This window comes from Orbicella faveolata, unplaced genomic scaffold (genome assembly GCF_042242905.1).
Source record: "Orbicella faveolata isolate gen_17 unplaced genomic scaffold, um_ofav_v1 contig_25, whole genome shotgun sequence".
In the NCBI taxonomy this organism is placed as follows: domain Eukaryota; kingdom Metazoa; phylum Cnidaria; class Anthozoa; order Scleractinia; family Merulinidae; genus Orbicella; species Orbicella faveolata.
Window position 1 is genome coordinate 31,077,395 of NW_028301553.1, and position 19,995 is coordinate 31,097,389.

At 39.3% G+C, this 19,995-nt stretch overlaps 2 protein-coding genes and 1 pseudogene across 3 annotated transcripts; all 3 read left to right on the forward strand.

Moving 5' to 3' along the window:
* Window positions 1-4,193: 4,193 nt before the first annotated feature.
* On the forward strand, window positions 4,194-5,857 carry LOC149109866 (carbohydrate sulfotransferase 11-like; annotated as a pseudogene). Its single transcript, XR_016208602.1, has 2 exons — window positions 4,194-4,248; window positions 5,036-5,857. The product of XR_016208602.1 is annotated as a carbohydrate sulfotransferase 11-like (transcript).
* Window positions 5,858-6,566: 709 nt separating this feature from the next.
* On the forward strand, window positions 6,567-9,472 carry LOC149109867 (carbohydrate sulfotransferase 11-like). The gene is made up of 2 exons (XM_089293745.1): window positions 6,567-6,668; window positions 8,603-9,472. The coding sequence occupies exons 1-2, from the start codon at window positions 6,567-6,569 to the stop codon at window positions 9,470-9,472; spliced, it is 972 nt and encodes a 323-aa protein (XP_089149871.1).
* A 2,919-nt stretch (window positions 9,473-12,391) lies between these two features.
* Window positions 12,392-19,741, forward strand: LOC110059215 (carbohydrate sulfotransferase 11-like). The gene is made up of 3 exons (XM_089294805.1): window positions 12,392-12,807; window positions 17,403-17,458; window positions 18,275-19,741. The coding sequence occupies exons 1-3, from the start codon at window positions 12,696-12,698 to the stop codon at window positions 19,091-19,093; spliced, it is 987 nt and encodes a 328-aa protein (XP_089150931.1). The 5' UTR covers window positions 12,392-12,695; the 3' UTR covers window positions 19,094-19,741.
* Window positions 19,742-19,995: the final 254 nt, after the last annotated feature.

The following is a 19,995-nucleotide window of genomic DNA, read 5'->3' on the forward strand; positions in this document are numbered from 1 at the left end:
TGACCCGGTATAAACACTGGACGAATGTACCAAGGTTAAGTAACTTGACCTTAGTAACTGTTTACCTTGGTAAAAGCTCAAATGTAAACACAGCATAAGCTGCTAACCTGAAAACTTTACTAAAGCCCCAGTCCTCGATCATTACTCGATCTGCTAATTAAGGACGTTCGCAAGAAAATTTTCTACTCGATGGATTTTCTTCAAACTTCTACTGCGGACAGATAATGAATTACTTGTTTCAGAAATGGAAAAAAATGGGGTCGCGGACTTCGTTTCAGAGATAAAGCTAAGCGTGTGGAAAACTAGTCTAATTTTGAAAAATTGGCGCGCGTAAATCAGCATGGTCTCCAGGGTTTTTAGCTTTAAATATCAAAGATGAATCAACGGAGACAAGCTATACTAGTAACATTTTGTATAAGTGAGTCCGTTGCGTTAATAATTCCAAACGTTGCCAACGTTTTCACAAAACTTAACCCTTTAAGAGGCCTTTGAAACCGCCGCACTGATAAACGAAGAGCTAAAATTCGATGGTACATTTTGCCAAAACTTCAAACTTCTAATCGATAGATTTTCTTCATTTTTTCGCTAAACATAGGAAATCGGTAGAGAAAATGATCCATCGAAAGAAAAATAGGGGTCACCGAACGTCCAAGGCAGGCAAAAGCTATAGCGATGGCCATCTACCCTATAATTGTTCATTTTATTACTTAGCGTGCGCTCGATGCATGACGTGGCGTGTGAATTTGCGTGCGCAGTAAGAATACGCAGAAACAATTAGCGCGAACTTCCTTGACGAAAGGAGACGAGATAATATTCAGTTCTGGACGGATCGAATTGTTGTTGGTGAAGATGAAGGCGAAGAAACCGTTATTGCTTTTGGCTCTTTTAACTACTGGAATATTGCTAATCAAACTGTACACAAAGCAAATGAAGATGAATCTCGACGCAGGTAAGGGTTTAATTTGTCTTGTAATCAGGTAGTGTGCTCAATATTTGAATCAGTTTCTAATAAGGACATAAGGATCGCACTCAGGTCTTGTGTTTCTTATTCCTACAAGTCCTCAGCTTCAACAAATCGTTATGAATGGTTCTGGTATTCAATTTAGCACGCAACTGAATGCAAATAACGCGAGAAACGACTCCCACAGACACCTCACGAGCTGCATTTGATTTTCATATAATGAGCCAGGAAAAACAAAAATTTCGACTTTTCCTACCCTGAGAATCGCACAATAATTCTGCATAATTCTGCACACAACAGGCTGAACAATTAAATTGCTCTCAACTGGTTAAATTTGCCACACAGCCGTTAGTATACGTTTGTCTCGCGTCCATTGGTATTTGCATCCCTTCTACACCTTCGGCACTCGCCAGTTTCGAATTCACTGAAAATTGTCCAACTGGAGGAGATTCCGCAAACAGTGCTGAGCTCGAGTGACTGAAATCCGATATGCATGATTCTGCTGTCAGGAAACGCCTTCTGGTAAATTTACAGCTACTTTGTATACACGCACCGCCATTTACAATCCGCAGATCAGTGATTCGTGAGACACATAGTGCTCGGTTACTTGAAAGAGCTGGCACACTCCTGGACTAATTGTGTGAGTCGTGCGATTTGAGGTGAGATGTCAGAAATATTGATGCAAATGTCTCTTGGTCTATCTACTCTTGAGCCTAAAGTTTTGAAAATTTAAGGGGGCTCTGAACCCTATGTACCGATTTTTTTAAGCTTTGCCAAAAGTTGCGTCTTATCATGCTTGCTAGAATTTGATAATATTAGAAAAATTCACCGTGCCGTTTTTGAATTATAAACCCCTAAAGTTGTAATTAAGGGTGTTTTTAGCAGGTCATGCTGTTGCTATGGTAATCTATGGTGTCATGAAAATGAATAGAACGTGATGATTGGGCAGTTTTTTATATCATGACTGTACCATCAAGTGATAAAGAGTGGTTATAATGGCCCATCAAAATCTAACTGCTGGAAACTGTTTTTAGCCACCTTAAAGTTGTGAGTGTACGTTTTTGTACAAGTTCGTTGAGATGTTAAGATCGAAAGACTCAACAGCCACATCTCTCGTCACATTTGCACATACAGCTGATAGATGACTCTCAGTTTCGGCGGAAATTTCGTCCTCGTCGGCGCTCTATCTTCTTGGCCACTTCTGAAACTTCACTAGTTTTAGCTTCGTTACCGGCGACTTCGACTTCTAATCGTTTCTTTGCTGAAAGACGGCTAAAGAAGCCACTAGTCTGCTGCGACGTAAGGACTTCATCAGGTTGAAATCGGCGTTCCCCCGCTTGGTCTCTTACCAAGTTCATTGCTTTAAAAACTTCCTGTGGATCGCTTTTCAGTCCACTTTGCTCCCCTTTTTGAAATTGGTCAGTAAAGAACTCGGTTTGTTTCTTTATAAAACGCACCTTTTTCTTAATTGTCTTCAGGGCCCAACCCAACGGAAGAGGCAGATTTTTATCCTAGCATATAAAGTGAGAATAAATTAGAAGAACATCAATTCTTACAAGCCGTAAGATTACTCATTGTAATCGCTTACCTGATCCGACGGGTACGAGGTTTTTCGTAAGTGCTGCAAAGTAATTCCCCTTTCTGCTGCGGGTACTTGTTTGGATTCCTTTTTGTGACCGGAGACATCCTGAGGCACAGAACATAATCTACTAACTCTTCTCCATCCGATGTAATGGATGTAATGGGCAAACAGTCATTTCCGAAAAATTGACGGGCTTCACGAGAATCCCGCTTCGTGTTAATATAAGTTCCATCTCTCTCTCATCCTGAAAACTGTGACAAACGCTGGTACGTAGCTTCTGATATCCTTGCTGCATGATGACAGCGATACTGTCTGAGTGGACTGATGCTTTGCTCGTTACTTTGTACCACAAAAGCCACCAACCAGATCAAGGAAAGAACAAGACATTCTTTTTCTGCTGGAGTTAAAGCAACCATTATCTTTATGCCTTTCACCGAAGATTATTGTGCTTTTGCTTTATCTTTACTTTCATTAATATAACTGGTCACATTTGTTTCCCGTGAAAAAAATGTATCGTTATTTCGTTCCATAGAGTTTCACTGTACGGTTAAAATTTGTGACATTTGTTAAGTCTGTTTGTTTGCTATATCTGTTTCGTTCACGATGGCAATATATTTGTTTAGACTTTATTTATAAGGCAGAATGAATTGTTAGTTGATCTTGTTACGTGACAGACTATCACATGACGTGTGCAGGGTTTGGCGGGTTTGGCGTGAATTAAAAATGGCGAAGATGTCCTCTGCTAATTAGGCAGTGGTTTAGTCAGGAAAGACAGGATACTAAAAATATCACCATACCTTGGTAAAGAAAGGCCAACTGTATATATTTATAACGAGAGAAGTCCTGCTGTTGCATTTTAGTTCATGCAAGGACTGCCTGAAAACTGCGCAATTTCCAGCTCGCACGCACTGATTTTCAACCATACTATTCGTAACGGTTTATTCTCGTTAAAATGAGCATTTACACAAAATAACCTCATTTACTTTAAGTAGTACTTGCAGCCACCTGTAGACAAAAAATGGCACGACACGAGGACCCATCCGCGCTACGCCGGAGAAATTCGAAAATTAGGTTGTAGAATTATGTCAGAAAAATTGTAAACTTTCAATTCTTCGATTACTGTCAGTATCGAAAAAGAATACAACAGACAATAGACTGGTAGACAATTTGTGGATCTGACAATACATATACATTTTTTAACGTTTGTCTAAATTTTTATTTTCTTTTTCAGCGAACGTAAAGCCGCATATCTCATTGACCGAATTTATGTAATATTGAAAACGGTTTCTTATCTTGCATTTTAATAATTGTTAAAAATTCGATTTTAAAGAAAACTATTTGTCTTCGGATTCCTATATACGGCTGGCGGGATATTTTGCCTTCTTTACGGCCTACGGCTAACGGTTAAAAAAATTTTCTTACGGTTTAAAGAAACCGTAGAAATTAATTACATAGTGCATCCTAAAAGATACTTTGAAAGCTAAAATTAGTGCATGGTGTTTTGTCATCAACACCCAAAATGAGGCCACAATCCTTGATTGCGAAGCGAGACGACAAGCATTCCCGACCTCATCGTATCCCTCCACCAGAAGTTGCCTCCACACAAATGATGTGTAACTGTCAAATCCTTTCTTTTTTTTCCTTCTTAGTGCAAATTTATGCCTTGGAAGCGATAAAAGAGGATTCAATTGCACACACTGTACAGGTATGGTTCTTAGACTTTTTACACTGGTGGAAACGGGTGGAAATAAGTGTGGTTCAGAACGTGCAATTGAGGGTTACTGTGCATTGATTTCGGCATGTTGTGCATGGTTGGTTTGGAAATTGAGCATGACGGGAATATCTCTCTTGATCTTTCTCATCTCTTGCACAGAGAAAATTAGGTTGTATATTAACTTTTCCAAGACCAGTATAACAAAGTTGAATTGCGTCCCTTTCCTAAAAGAAAATGACATCATTTTCCTCTCACCATAGTTTCAAATTGTAACTTGGTAGAAAATTGGTAATTAAAGGCTTTAAGGGAGCTACCTAACTTCACCGTTTGGACATAGTTTAGCTTAAATTTTTAAGTTCTTCGTTTGCACTCCAGGTTAATCTTCTCCATCCTTTTCCATCCTTGTTCCTTTATGGTTCATTATTATTTCTGTGGTGTTTATCTATCTGAATAAACTTTTAATATTTCCAGAATTTCTTTCGATTAAAGGTCAGTTTGTTCGAGGCCAGAATATCTCAAAATAACTTGATTGAGCTCTAAAAAGAACGCCCAACTTCAACTGAACCAGGAAAATCCAGCTATTTTTGTATTTCGACTTAAATACTCCAGGCATGGTGTACGTCACACACCGTATCTTGAGGTGCTTTCAAGTTTGAATAATCTGTGATTGTTCCGTTCTGGCTATTGTATTACAAAATGACATAGATCATATCTGCAATATGTTTCCATTGGTTGGAACTGAGACTAACAAACTACTTAATTCATTTCTTCTTCATAGGAATCATATATTCTCAACACTCCAAGAGAGTTACGACAACAAGAACGCAGAAGGCTGGTTGAGAAGTTTTGTCAAAAGACTGGACACAATGCCATGCCAGACCCTTTTCACTTGGCAGTGATTCCTTCTCTCAAAATACTATACTGTGTAACACCTAAAGCGGCTTCCAGGCAGTGGAGGACAATGCTGTATCACTTTAACAAAGGCCTAAGAGGGAACTTGCGATTGAATTCATTTCCTCCTGACCAGCAAAAGCGGATGTTGCAAACATATTTCAAGTTCACGTTTGTTCGTGAGCCGTTCGAGCGCATTCTGTCGGCGTACAAAGACAAGTTTATCAATCTAAGGCAGGTATCCGTAGACCGCAAAATTCGTGAATTTCACGGCAAAAAAATCCTGAAGAACTTCCGTCCACATGCTTCAAAGAGTGCACTTAAAAAACTCGATGACATCACTTTTCGTTAATTTATTCAATATTTAGTAACCAAAGGAAGCAACAAGAGCACGCCTGTTATGGACTGGCACTGGGACAATTACGTCAACATATGTGGAATGTGTGCCATCAACTATGACTTTATAGGTCATTACGAAACTTTTGATCAAGACTTGGCAGATTTCAAAGAGGCAGCAGGGGTATCGCCTGAAGTGGCAGAGAGATTTGATGCTCGCGCCAACAATAAATCCGATACCGCCTCCTTATTGGTCAGTTATCACTCGCAGATTCCCATAGAATGGATCGACATCCTTGGTCGGTTGTTCAGAGCCAACTTTGAGATGTTTAGTTACGACTTTCCGGGACCTCTTAAGAGTCTTTTTGAGTAAAATGAGGGCAAGAAAATAACACATTGAAGATACGACAGTTTGATCATTTTTAACTTTTCTCATCTTTTCTCCTCTGATTTGGTGGCATGAACTATATAACAACTGAGCATTCTACGATATACTTTGGGACGTGTTAGCCATCTTTGGGCTATATAAGGAAAATTACTAGTAAAATCATAGCGACTTGAGAGACCTTGGGCAACTTAAACTCGGCGATTTTTAGGCCTGACTTAACCCACATTGAGGATGCGACAATTTAATCATTTTTAACTTTTCTCATCTTTTCTCAGGCTCCTCTGATTTGGTGGCATGAACTATATAACAACTGAGCATTCTACTTTGGAACGTGTTAGCCATCTTTGGGCTATATAAGGAAAATTAATAGTACAATCATTGCGACTTGAGAGACCTTGGGCAACTTAAACTCGGCGACTTAACCCAAGTAACAGAGAAAAGCCATTGTAAGGGGATCTACATACAACCACAAGAAGACTTGCTGGTTAATAATTGCCTGATTTCGAAATACACTAGACTTCGCTCCATCTTTACTCGACTTGATTATCCGATAACGACCATTAATTCCACCATTAACAAATTTACCCAGAACCTTTCAGCCGGTGTACGTGAAAGACAAGTGGAAGACAGCCGTGTCTTGCGAGTTAGTCTCCCCTTCAAGGACCAAACATCAGCTAACGCGGTTAGAAGGCAAATGGGCGATCTCAATCATAAGATTGGCACTACCCTACAACCAGTATTTATTAGCAAGAAACTGGAACAAGATCTCAAGCCCAAAGAAATCAAGCCTCCGATCGTAAATCAACAATGCGTGGTTTATTTATTTTCCTGTGATCTGTGCGATGCAGATTATGTCGGCTACACAGCCCGACACCTCCACCAACGTATTGCTGAACATAAAAACTCGGCGATTGGAAAACACTTTTTGGAAGCCCACGGGGACATAAGGCTCCTCAACGAAAGCCAGTTTCGAATTCTCCGAAAGTGCCAAGGGAAATTTGATTGCCTCGTCTATGAGATGCTTTGCATAAAGGAACGGAATCCAAGCTTGAACACGCAAACTGACGCCATCCGTGCAAAACTCTTTGTTTAATTTTAAACATTTTAGCACATCCACTGAACTATTGTTTTACTGACTATTTATACATTTTTTATCAACTATCATTTTGACTTGATAATGACGTTAGCTCAACGTCGAAACGTCGTCGTTTTTTAAACAAAAAATTTTTAACTTTCTTAATATGCTTAGAAATATGTTATCGCAATTTTTTATAGTTAAATCCAAAGATTTTCCTCTTCCTTTTTATAGCACGTTTCATGATCTCAATAAGGAATGATAGGTAGCATGGAAGAGCGAATTAATTCGAGAGCATAACTGCGAAGTGGCTTGTAAACAAGAAAATGATAATGAGGCCCTTGTAATAAGAGCTACCGGATGAACGGCCGTTTCGCACAAAACGCCGACGCACTATGAGGACTCTTTTATTAACTTTAATTTAAAAAAAAAAAAAAAATTATATAAGATTTTACTTTCATTTTTTGGGAACTGTTAGATTTTAAAGCGACCTTTTGTTTTTCTCAAAAAGAAAAATCCACTAAAGTAGTACTCTCAAGATATTGTGTAACCTTAAATAGTCTTATAAAACGACAATGGCTGCGGTCACATCTAGGCTACTAACTATAGTTAAGACAGGGATGACTATAGTTAGCTATTTCGGTAATGTGACCGCTTCGATTCTCTGTTCGCTCTAACTATAGTTAGAAAATTTACGCCTCGGTGATCCAAAACAATACAGACCAACTATAGTTATACCCAAGCAGGGTTCATGGGTTAGTCTTAGTTTACAAACATACAACCAATCAGAATGTGACATCACGTGGCCTATTTTTCATAAAATTATGGGCTGTAACTTAACGAAAGCCAGAAATGGAAAAAGCATGTCGAAAATATCAAAATGGCCAAGTTTGAGGCCCCCATCATTAAAGAATGAGATTTCATGACAGCCAAATTTGATGTTTCTACCTTGAAAAAATTTCTACCTTGAAAATTTCCTTATAATACTCACTTTGGAGGGTGGTTGGTTGCATCTTTGATATGCCTTAATGTGACTGCGCGATGTAGTTAGTGAGTTCATGTGCGCCTAGACATCATTTGGCTGTGTGACCGCGCGATGCGCTTCCAGTCAAAGACGCACATTTCACCCGTGCTCACCATAGAGTCTCCAATAGCTCAGTGGTTAGAGCATCCGACTAGATCACGCAGGGTCGTGGGTTCAAATCCCATCTGGAACTCGGATTTTTTTCCGAGTTGAGGTTTCTACCTTGAAAAAATTTCTATCTTGAAAATTTCCTCAAGATAATGTTTTGTTTTAGTGTTGGTACCTCTTAGGTTAAGCCACGCTCACAAAGCAGGATCTTAGGACCTCTTAGGGGTTCTTTCAAAATTTCCTACGAGCGCCATGTCCTATTTATATAGGATTTTCTCCCACTCCGGGATATTCAGTCTCACAAGGCAAGCTTATAGCAAACCAGAGCAAATAATCCCCTGTCGGCGCATGCTCAAAACGAACCAATCAAAAATAAGATAAATGTGAAATTACTAAATTTGAAGTCACGCTAGTGCTCAAATGACGAAGTCAATATTCCCCCATACAGAGCTCCTCGTATTTTGTTCCTTTGATAAATCATCAGTTCCTGGAAATTGACTTCAATTGCTTCTGTCTGTTTCAGGGGTTTCACTCCAGACAATTAAGACAGCAAGAACGGAAAAAATTGATTGAAAATTTTTGCAAGCGAACCGGGAAAGTTCGTCTTGAAGCACAACCTCTTCCTCGCCATGTATCGGTGAATGAGAGTCTTAAAGTAATCTATTGCATCACACCAAAATGTGCCAGTCGAGAAATCAGGCTGATGTTGTTTCCAGGAGTTCGTGGGATAAACGTACCGAGGTTATGGCCACTACCAGCAGACAAGCTCACCACGATGTTGGAAACATATTTCAAGTTCACGTTTGTTCGTGAGCCGTTCGAGCGCATTCTGTCAGCGTACAAAGACAAGTTTGTTCATCTAAGACGAGTAGACCACCCAATTCTTGAATTTCACGGTAGAGAAATTCTTAAGAACTTCCGTCCAAACGCCACACGGCAAGCGTTAACGAGGCTCGACGACATTACTTTTCGTGAATTTATTCAATATTTAGTAACCAAAGGAAGCAACGAGACCACCCCAGTCATGTACTTCCACTGGGATAATTACGCGAATTTTTGTGCAATGTGTGCCATCAAATATGACTTTATAGGACACTATGAAACAATGGAGGAAGATCTAGCAGACTTGATAGCATCAGCAGGCATATCTGGAGAGGACGCAAAACGGTTTGCATACAAGAAAAAAGCTTCGGATACATCTGCCTCGTTACTTGAGTATTACTCGCAGATTCCTTTAGAATGGATTGACATCCTTGGTTGGATATTCCGAGCTAACTTTGAAATGTTTGGGTATAGCTTTCCAGGACCTCTGAAGAGTCTATACAAAGAAAGAAAGCTTCTCGGGCCCAAGTCCTTTCGTCTCTCTGTTAGCCCCGCCGGAAAAAACAAATGATGTGGTGTTCTGAGTACGAGATGTCCTTCAAACTAACTGGACAATGGTTGTCATTTTTGTTCCTGTAGTTCAGTCGGACCTTTCCATTCCTGCCTTCGACAGCCAAGGCTCTTCTTTCATCGTTCCCAGAATCTTTCATTTCAATAACTTTAGGAAGATCCTTGAACAGATATGAATCCGTGTTGCAATGTTTCATATCGTCTTTCGATCAGTCGAGCCCATGACTTCACGTCGGGGTTGCCAGATCAAACCAATGTGAAATTTGAACAAGGCTCCCTGTATCTTCGTTTCCACACCAGTTTGTTCAATTTAAATAATAATTTATGACTAACAGCAAATTATGACCAGCACGAGTTAATGAACCAAAAGTATAGCACAGTTCATACAGCAGTTGCTGATTCCACTGTGACTTCAGTGAAAAGTCATAGTGGAAAACAGCAATTTTTGAACCTTCAAGATAATCGGCTAAACGAAATTTTATTCAAGAAATCAGGAGTTCTAGATATGGAGAACGGGGGTAAAATAACAATGTTTCAAACTTCTGGTTCTAGTTATCGGATAGCTTCTATTACTAGTCGCTGTACTGTCCCAGAAAGGAGCCCGAGCTCCTCCTCGAAGACCCCTCGGGTAGGAACGTTGACTGGACTCGACTGAGCGGCGGAAATCAAGCCTAGTTATCGGAAGGTACAAGATATCGGGATACCACTTAGTCCAATTCAGGATCTCTCTGTCATGCAAGGATACGCTCTGTCGATAGAGAGGGTCCCTCCCTCCTGTGAGCGTAGCGTTCTGTGACAGAGAGGGAGCCAAAGTTAGACTAGATGCTATTGTATTTACTGATTTACTGGCGATATATCGTTAATGTTGAACGTGATAACACCTTGAGGGTAACCATTTTGCAACAGGAGCTTTCTCAGCTATTTAATAGCGACTTGCAACAAAGATGGTGAAGAGCAGATTCGGAAGCATCGATAGGTGACTGTGCGGATGAGGTCGATTGTGTACTTACGAAGTGTGAATGAATCCCACTTACTGTAGAGGCCTGTGAATGCCTTCTTCCAGTAGACAGATGTGGAGAAAGTGTTGTCAGGGCAGCGTTTAACAAGGATGTCTAAAAATTGAATCTTATTGTCTTCTTCAAATTCGATGGTAAATTTGATGCTATCATGTCGACTATTTAATAGAAAACTTAAAAACTCATTAGCATTGTCTTTGCTGTCACACATGGTGAAGGTGTCATCTACAAATCTCAATCAAAGTGAAGGAGAGAATCTGCTGCTCATCGACCATTTTTCTTCAAAGTGGCGCATGAAAATTGGTTGGTGGAAATTGGCTGAAGTATACCAACGAGGTAGAAAGCAAGATTGCAAGTGTAGGTGTTCACGGAGAAAACAATAGGGTGGAAAGGGCATCCGGCCTTGTGAACCTTTCACAGACCATAGAAAACAGCTAAAAGAGTTTAACAGAGTAGATGCAGAACACAATTTCATCATTATCCCTGTGAACGGGGCGAGGGGGGGGGCAGAGGCAGGGGGAGGGGTATATCAAAAGGGTTTACGTAAATGTTTCATTGAAAACCCAAATACGCACCGGTCATAGATATGTTAACCAAGTATAAGGGGCGTATACGGTGGCACAGGAAACAATGTTCAGAACCACGAAGCAAATGTCTCATAAGTAAACGTCTCTAAAATTTTCCTGTAAATTTCAATTAAAATGTGCAGAATTGAAGCCATTTTGTAAGTACTTTTGGGCTGTAAACAACCGTTGATATGTTAAAATATAGCTACCAGTGTGCAGATTTCTAATCTAAACGTGAATCAAGGAGTAATTAGGGCAAAGTCGTTTCAAATATGTTTTGTAAATGGTCAGAGATGTTCAATCTTCATGTTTCCAAAAAAAGGTTTTCTGGGGAAAAATTTGTATCTGAGGGTATAAGACCACCTTAAAAAATAACGATAGATTGGCCTGCTCTCAGCCAATCACAATGAAGTAATTGTGCCAATCATATGAAAGATGTATTTATTTCGTTTGTTTCTCGATCGGTTTTCTTGGTACATCTTCGAACGAAAGAGATCCCCTCTCCCCGCTTTTGCCCTAATAGCCACTCTCCCCATGTCAAACTTTTTGTCGTGACTTCAACGGTAGCAACACTACTTTGTACATCTTTTCACGTATTTTTTTTTTCCCGTTTAATCATGGTCAAACAATTCAGAAGATCCTCAACAGTTTTCTTCTCGATTGTCGAAGGATTTCCTCGAACATAATGTAATCTTTATTCAGTAAACAGATCTACCTTGATCAGTTATCTGTCTTTATTTTAAATCTTCACTCGGTCTAACACAAACAGCGACATGGAAAACTAAAATGCGAAGACAAACACAAGAAGATCAGGTCGTACCATCTGCTGTAAGATATTGATAAGACCTTTGATCTCCGATCATGATCTCTTGATGTAGCTTTTTCTTAAAAAATTAGGCCATAAAAGTAACCAAGTTTACAAAACCGCAATGAATTAAGGTAAGCGATCCTTGCTTTTTTATGTTGGTAGGCTCTATAAAGATTCGTTGCAATCCTCGGTAGGATTGTTGGTACACAAAATGATACAATTCACGAATCCTCGAATTAGCGCCTGCCCTCAAACAAGCGGCCCCTTCGGATAAGCGCTCCTCTTATCGAGCAGAATTTATTATAAGCGCCTCCCCTCGAATAAGGCCCCCCCCCCCCCCCCAACCCCCAACCTCCTCCCCTCCCGGTCGATGATCAGTTCAAATTATTGAAACGTCAAGTTTGGAAAAATAATTACAAGCAGGAGTACCAACTTTGCCGCTATTTAAACTTTAAGATCAGTTTTGTATGCTGTGTACAGCTTAAGTTATCGTTTACTCGTAACTGTTGTGCTTCAAAGAAAACTATCATTTTTTTATTTTTTATTTTTTATTTTTTCATTTTTTCATATTTCGCTACGAGTTGGGAAAAATCAAATAAGCGCCATTCCTCGATTGTACGGCACCTCGTATAAGCGCTTCGGTCGCTAATTCGAGCTTTACGGTATCCACTAACTCGATAAATTTGAAATTCTGTCGCCGGGTTGCTAAGCTGCTAACCTGAACCCTGACTTTACCAAAGCCCCAGTCTTCGCTCATTACTCCATCTGTTAATTAACTAAAGGAGATCAGACAATATTCAGTTCTGGACGGATCGAATTGTTGTTCGTATATCGATGAAGGCGAAGAAACTGGTATTGCGTTTAGCTCTTTTAACTACTGGAATATTGCTAATCCACGCAGGATACGAACTGTACGCAAAGAAAATGAAGATGAATCTCGACACAGGTAAGGATTTGTTCTTGGAATCACGCAATGTAAACCATATTTGAATCAATTCCAAATTAGGACTTAAGGATCACACTCTGGTCTTGTGTTTTCTATTCCCATAAGTCCTTACCTTCCAGAAATCGTTATGAATGACTTTGTTATTCAATTTAGCATGCAACTGAGTGCAAATAACGCGAGAAACGACTACCACAGATATCTCACGATATTTCTACCTTAGGACACAGGCTTAACAAGTTTAAGTTCATGTTGTCCTCTCGTTCTTTCTCACCGTCTGAGAGCGACGAAAAGCCGCTCTAAGTCAAATTTTCGCGGACTGAGGAAATAGGTGGAAAACAAATTTATTATTGCCCTCTGCATGCAGTATGACAGTTGTAGTTAACTGTTTGTTCGCTATTTGGATCTCGACTTCTCGCAAAGACGCTGTGAGAAAGGCATACAGTTATTCTTCAATCTAACGCATTCAATGAGATATATGTAATTAAAAGCAAGTAAAGGAAAAAAGATTCTGATCAATAGCTAGTTTGTTGTCGTTTTTGTTTCGTGATCTTGAAAACACTCTTTATCATGAGAGTACACTAAGTCAAGAGTAATGGTATGTAAATTTCTTGCTTCTCATTTAAACTGGACCGTTACAATGGTTGTAATTAATAATTAAAGACGCTAGTTGGGTTTTAAGGGTTTTTTAGAAGCATGGAATAAACGTCTTTCTGATCCGAAGCCTGGAAAGGGCACTGTGTTAATGATAAGCATGACTTTGAGAACACACTGAAGGAAACACATCATGAGAAAACTAATTTAAGTTAAAGTAATCTAAGTGTGAAGCTGCTGTATTGTTCTGATTTGCACAGCTTAAGGTGAAAACACTTAAAAACACACCATGTTTCAAACATTTTTTCGTGGCTAAGCGTTAACTCCAAACCATGGCAAAGTATACATTCTTAAAAAGCTCAAAGAGCAAAGATTATGAAAAAAATATTTGTGTACCCTATAACTGTATTGTAACCTGACACTGGCTGATTAAATTTGCCACCTGCTGGGGAATGCCAGGGCTTACTTGAGAAAAGATAACTCCTACTAGAACTGATCAAAAGGAATAATTTTTACATTTTACAAAAGAAGACAAACAGCTTGCTGGGATAAGCATAGAGATTTTTGAAACGTTAAAAGCACGTGAAATGATGACCAGTTAAATCTGATACAGAAAATCTGGCATACGTTTCAATACATAACTTTGACAGAATGCACTGGATGGAAAAGTTCTATGCTTATCCCACAAAACGTACTAAAAACAACAAATCCTGAAAATTTTAGCTCAATTGAATAAATCCTTCTCAAGATATCTTTTCTAGAAGGCGAAAATAACTCGTTTTGAGAAAACGAGCTTTAAACTTACAGTAACAGTACTTGTCAAAATAAAACTTCAATACCTTAAGATTCGAGTTCCGTAAAAAACAAAACTTCGAATTTCTTCCAGAATTTTAGGTTAAGTCCCGCCTTAATGCTGCATTTACATTATATGTTAATAGCACCATGAAACCTAGACCTTCATCACAGCATGAACCTAAAGCGAGGTAAAATTGCTTCTCCAGTCAAGAAAAACTGTTTAGAAAATTTTCTTTCCATTTTTTTATTCCGGTAGGTTCCGACACAGAATACTCATTAAATAGTTTGTAATAGTGTTTACAGCGCATTTTAGACAAGGGTAGAGTACTATCTTAGGATAAGTAGAGCAGATCAGGAGTTGAAAAAAGGCATTCACTGGAGATTGGAGTTTGCTGTGCAGTTCGCTTCAGCGAACTTGGTATAGCAGAAATAATTTGAAAGTATTGCAGGTAATTGACTTTAAACCAAATTTTTCATTGAATTTGTCAAGAGATAAGAATTTTCCGTCTTTACTTTAAAAGAGGTCTTGCACAAAATAAATTCCACTCTTGAACCAAGTTTTCCAAAACAGTGTTTATTGATTAATTGTTATGTCCTTGTTGTTCAATTCCATAATATAAATTTCCCTCTTGGTTTTCCTCCGTATGCACTGCTCAATTCTTGAAAATATCCTAGCAGTTCGTGATAAAACAGGGGGAAATTCGCTTCGAATAGATGGACATCGTAGTTGCACTTTAATAAAAAGGTTAGACCGTCATATTTGTTTAAAAAATAGTTAGGGATAGCCTTCCAGTTGGCGTTTGCGCCATCGAGAAATCTGCCAATCCAACTCAACCGTAACGATTTGATCATTGTTCAGAAGTTTATAAAATTTAAGCCTCCGTCAGATATTGTTTGATAAATGATCTGTCTCTTTATTTTATCCTTTTTGTTCCTCCACAAAAAAAGCGAAAAGTTCAGCTTGAGTTTTCTTGATCACAGGTTCAGGGACAGTTAACATTGATGCTGCACAAATCAATTGAGAGACACCCACTGTCTTCGCCTGCATTGAACGACCGTACAGTGAGACATCGGGTGTTTGCCAAATGTTCAGTTTCGTCTTCATTTTACGAATTTTACTAAAAAAAATTTTCCTCATTGTTTTTGTCTCCATCATACGATAAAAACGCGCCAAGAGCCTTAATTGGTTCTGTTATGCACTTGAAACCCATAATTCTGTCCTTATTACCTTTTTGAGAACCGATCCACATTATCTTTGTTTTGGTTTTGTTCAGGTTCAGGCCTGATAATGCACCGAAGCTATTGATTATCTGAAGTGATGCTTAGAGAGATGCTACAGTGCTTGAAATCACAGTTGCATCGTCTGCAAATTGCGTCAATCTTGCTTCACGCGAGTTAGGTAGGATGATACCCTTACAGTCGGGATCATGGCGGAGTTTTAGTGACAAAATTTCCACTGCAAGTACAAATAAAAAAGGACTTAACGGACATCCTTGCCGTACACCTCTAGAGACTTGAACCTAAAGCGTTAAAACCCTACCTAAGGCTGATTTACGCCAGCTTTACGTACACGTGTACGTCAGAAAAATTCAAAAAATTTGTTCGATTAATGTCAGTATTGAAAATAAATGTAACAGGCAATATGTGTATCAGATAATAGATCACTTCATGGTTGGTGATGAACGCGTACGATTTTTATTCACAAATGAATCGCACAAGCGAACTAACCATGAAGTAATTTGTTTATTATATCAGTACTGAAATATTACAAATGTTTGTAACTTTAAATCACAGTTAAGTGACCACAAAAGACAAAGAAGTCGCGAACTTGATGTGGCTTTTATTTAGACCCAATCAATGCTGTCAAGGCGACTGAAATACTGAATTCATTCGATTAGGCTTAAAAAGGCGAACCTGTACTTTTAAAATAATTTATTTCAAGAAAGACGATTAACAAAACTAACTAACAAAACTAACAAAACGTTTTCTACTCTGAATTTAATAGAGTACTTTTAGTCTTTTGTACCTCTTTGTGGACTTTACCTCAGTTTCTAGAGTGGCCAAGGTGGGTGATTGATTAAGGCTGCTGCTTGACATGTTGAATTGTCCACCATAAATAACAGCATCAGTAAAGAGCGACATTGCTTGCTGGCCACGTTAGCGGAACTCAGCGTTTTTCGTAATGCTGAATACGTAATTCTTCTTCTTTAAATAGACCGTTCAAAACTAGCCATCAAAGAACGAAAGGAGCTGGATTCATAGTCTTCGTTGCTGTCTTTCTTTCGAACCGTAATGGTAAATTCACCGATGTGTGCATTCAGCTCCTTCGGAGTCTTGACTCATTCCTGGACGTCAGAAATTCCTTAAGTAAAGCAACATTCTGTTGAGTTTTCTTTCTTGTATTTTCGTTTTCTTGGTCCTCGATAAATCGTTCCACTGAATTAATGTCTGCAAACCTTGAAGCCATGATTCTGGGCAGGCAAGGGACATTGCAAACATTCACACTCAATTACTTCGCATGGCCGCCCCGAAAGGCGGGAAAAACCGATACGATTTTCCCGATTGCGAAAAAAATGGTATCAGGCTTCTGATTGATCATACGATATTTTTCACCAGTGAGAAAAGTCGTATGACCGATAGGATTGTTCTCATCAAAAAGAGACGATTTTTACGCGGTGAATTTGCACTTAGTAAATCTCAGTACTTTTATAAAAATATATCTATTTTTTAAATTTGTCTTTAAGTTTTTTTTTCCGCGAACTTAAAAATAGACCGAAGGGATGGAAAATTGAAAACGATACTGGACGCCTTCTTACCTTGCGTTTTAATAATTGCTAAGAATTCAGTTTTAAAGAGAACTATTTGTCTTGGATTCCCATATACAGCTGGCGGGATATTTTGACTTCTTTACGGCTAACGGTTAAACCATTTTCTTTACGGTTAAAAGAAATAAAGTCTTTATTATTATTATTATTATTATTATTATTGTTGTTGTTGTTGTTGTTGTTATCGTTATTATCATCATCATTATTATTATTATTATTATTATTATTAATCCTTGATTTATACCACTAAGTGAGAAGACGAGCATCCCCGACCACTTCATGTACATGGAAGTCCCCCCCCCACCCCCCCCCCCCAACCCGGGGTTGCCTCCACAAAAGTGATGTTTAAACTGTCAAATCCTTTCTGCTTCATTTCCTTCTTAGTAGAAATTCATGCCGCAGGAGATATAGAAGAGGATCCAAATGTACAGACTGTACAGGTATGGTTCTTAGACTTACACTGGTTCAAACGAGTGAAACTAAGTGTGACTGAAAACTTACAACGGAGGTTTACTGTGCGATGATTTCGGCATGTTGTGCATGGTTGGTTTGAGAATTGTACACGAGGGCAACACATCTGACAAAATAAGTTAGGTTGTATATTAATTTACCAAGACCAGTCTGACAAAGTTTAATTGCATCCTTTTCCTAAAGAAAATATCATCACATTCCCCTCACCACAGTCTCAAATTGTAACGTGGTAGAAAATTGGTAATTAAAAGCTTTAAGGGAGCTACCTAACGTCACCGCTTGGGCATAGTTTAGCCTAAATTGTTCAAGTTCGTCGTTTGTAATCCGTGCTAATCTTCTCCACCTTTTCCATACTGATTCCTTTATGGTTTATTATTATCTATTTGGTGTTTATGAGTAAACTTTTATTTCCAGGTTTCTTTCAATTGAAAGGTAATTTTGCACCAGGCCAAAATAACTCAAAATAACGTGAAGTGAGCTCTACGAATCGTTCTTTTCACAAGGTCACAAAGCACATCAGTACACGCCGCGTAAACCATATTATTTTGGGGTACTCAAGGACGCCCGACAAGAATTAGAATCCGGCCTGTTTTTGTATTTCGACTTAAACATTCCAGGCGCGGTGTACATCATACATTGTATGCATCTTAAGGTGCTTTCAAGCTTGAATACTCTACGATGACCCTGGGTATTGTGTTACAAAATGACACAGATCAGATCTGCAATATGTTTCCATTGGCTGCAGCTGAGACTAACAAACTACCTTTTTCGTTTCTCCTTCATAGGAATCATATATTCTCAACACTCCAAGAGAGTTACGACAACGAGAACGCAGAAGGCTGGTTGAGAAGTTTTGTCAAAAGACTGGACACAATGCCATGCCAGACCCTTTTCACTTGGCAGTGATTCCTTCTCTCAAAATACTATACTGTGTAACACCTAAAGCGGCTTCCAGGCAGTGGAGGACAATGCTGTATCACTTTAACAAAGGCCTAAGAGGGAACTTGCGATTGAATTCATTTCCTCCTGACCAGCAAAAGCGGATGTTGCAAACATATTTCAAGTTCACGTTTGTTCGTGAGCCGTTCGAGCGCATTCTGTCGGCGTACAAAGACAAGTTTATCAATCTAAGGCAGGTATCCGTAGACCGCAAAATTCGTGAATTTCACGGCAAAAAAATCCTGAAGAACTTCCGTCCACATGCTTCAAAGAGTGCACTTAAAAAACTCGATGACATCACTTTCCGTGAATTTATTCAATATTTAGTAACCAAAGGAAGCAACAAGAGCACGCCTGTTATGGACTGGCACTGGGACAATTACGTCAACATATGTGGAATGTGTGCCGTCAGCTATGACTTTATAGGTCATTACGAAACTTTTGATCAAGACTTGGCAGATTTCAAAGAAGCAGCGAGGTTATCGCCTGAAGTGGCAAAGAGATTCGATGCTAGCGCCAACAATAAATCCGATACCGCCTCCTCTTTACTCCGTTATTACTCGCAGATTCCCATAGAATGGATCGACATCCTTGGTCGGTTTTTCAGAGCCAACTTCGAAATGTTTAATTACGACTTTCCGGGACCTCTTAGGAGTCTTTTTTAGTAAAAGAAAAGAACACAATGAGGATGTGACAGTTTGATTACTTTTTCATTGATACAGCTTTTCGGGACCCTTGTATAGTCTACATGAAAAAATAAGTCCGCAATGCGTACTTGTGAGCTCATACTTAGTTTAATTCCATTCGGTTTGAGTTTGTTTTTAAAAGTCAGTATCTGGTTGTTGAATTCCTTTAAGTGAGAAGGCAATCACTGCAAAGACAAAGGTGTTACTTTGAAACTGGAGACATTGTACTCGTGGTAGAAAACTTGTGGCCCCTTGGTCGCATCCTAGAAGTAAAACCAAACAAGAGAGACGGGCTTGAGGGGAGAGTCAGGCTGAAAACGTAGTCCTGGAACGTCCCATCAACAATTTCGTTCTTCTAGAGGCTAACAGACTCTAGGAAAGCAGATAGACATTGTTGATCTTGATGTCCTCGATAGACTGCGAGCAGTCTCTCTTTTGCTCGGAAATCCGTATGGGAAGAACGCAATGAAAAAATTAAAAAGTGTGACTGCGTGTGTGACATGCCAGCCGCGAGTAGCGAGGGCGGCTCGCAAATTCGCATACCACGCTCGCACGCTCACGCCCCACTGGTCGCGTGTGTTGTGTGTTTCTTTGCGTTCTTCCCCACGGATTTTCGAGCACAAGACTGACAAGAGAAACTGCTCGCAGCCTACGTCCTCAACCAAGAAGTTTGCTTGTAATGCCAGAGAACAGTTGGTTCTTTTTATTGTCTTGATTGTGATGAACCATTTCGATTGGATTTGGTGACAATATATTGCTCAAGTTTTTCCGTTTGAATCAGTCAACTATGTCTAAATGCTTTCAGTTCGCATAGTAGGTAGGTAGGATTCAAACGTGCGTGAGATTTCCTCTACGTGCGTTACACTTGATTTGAAATTTAA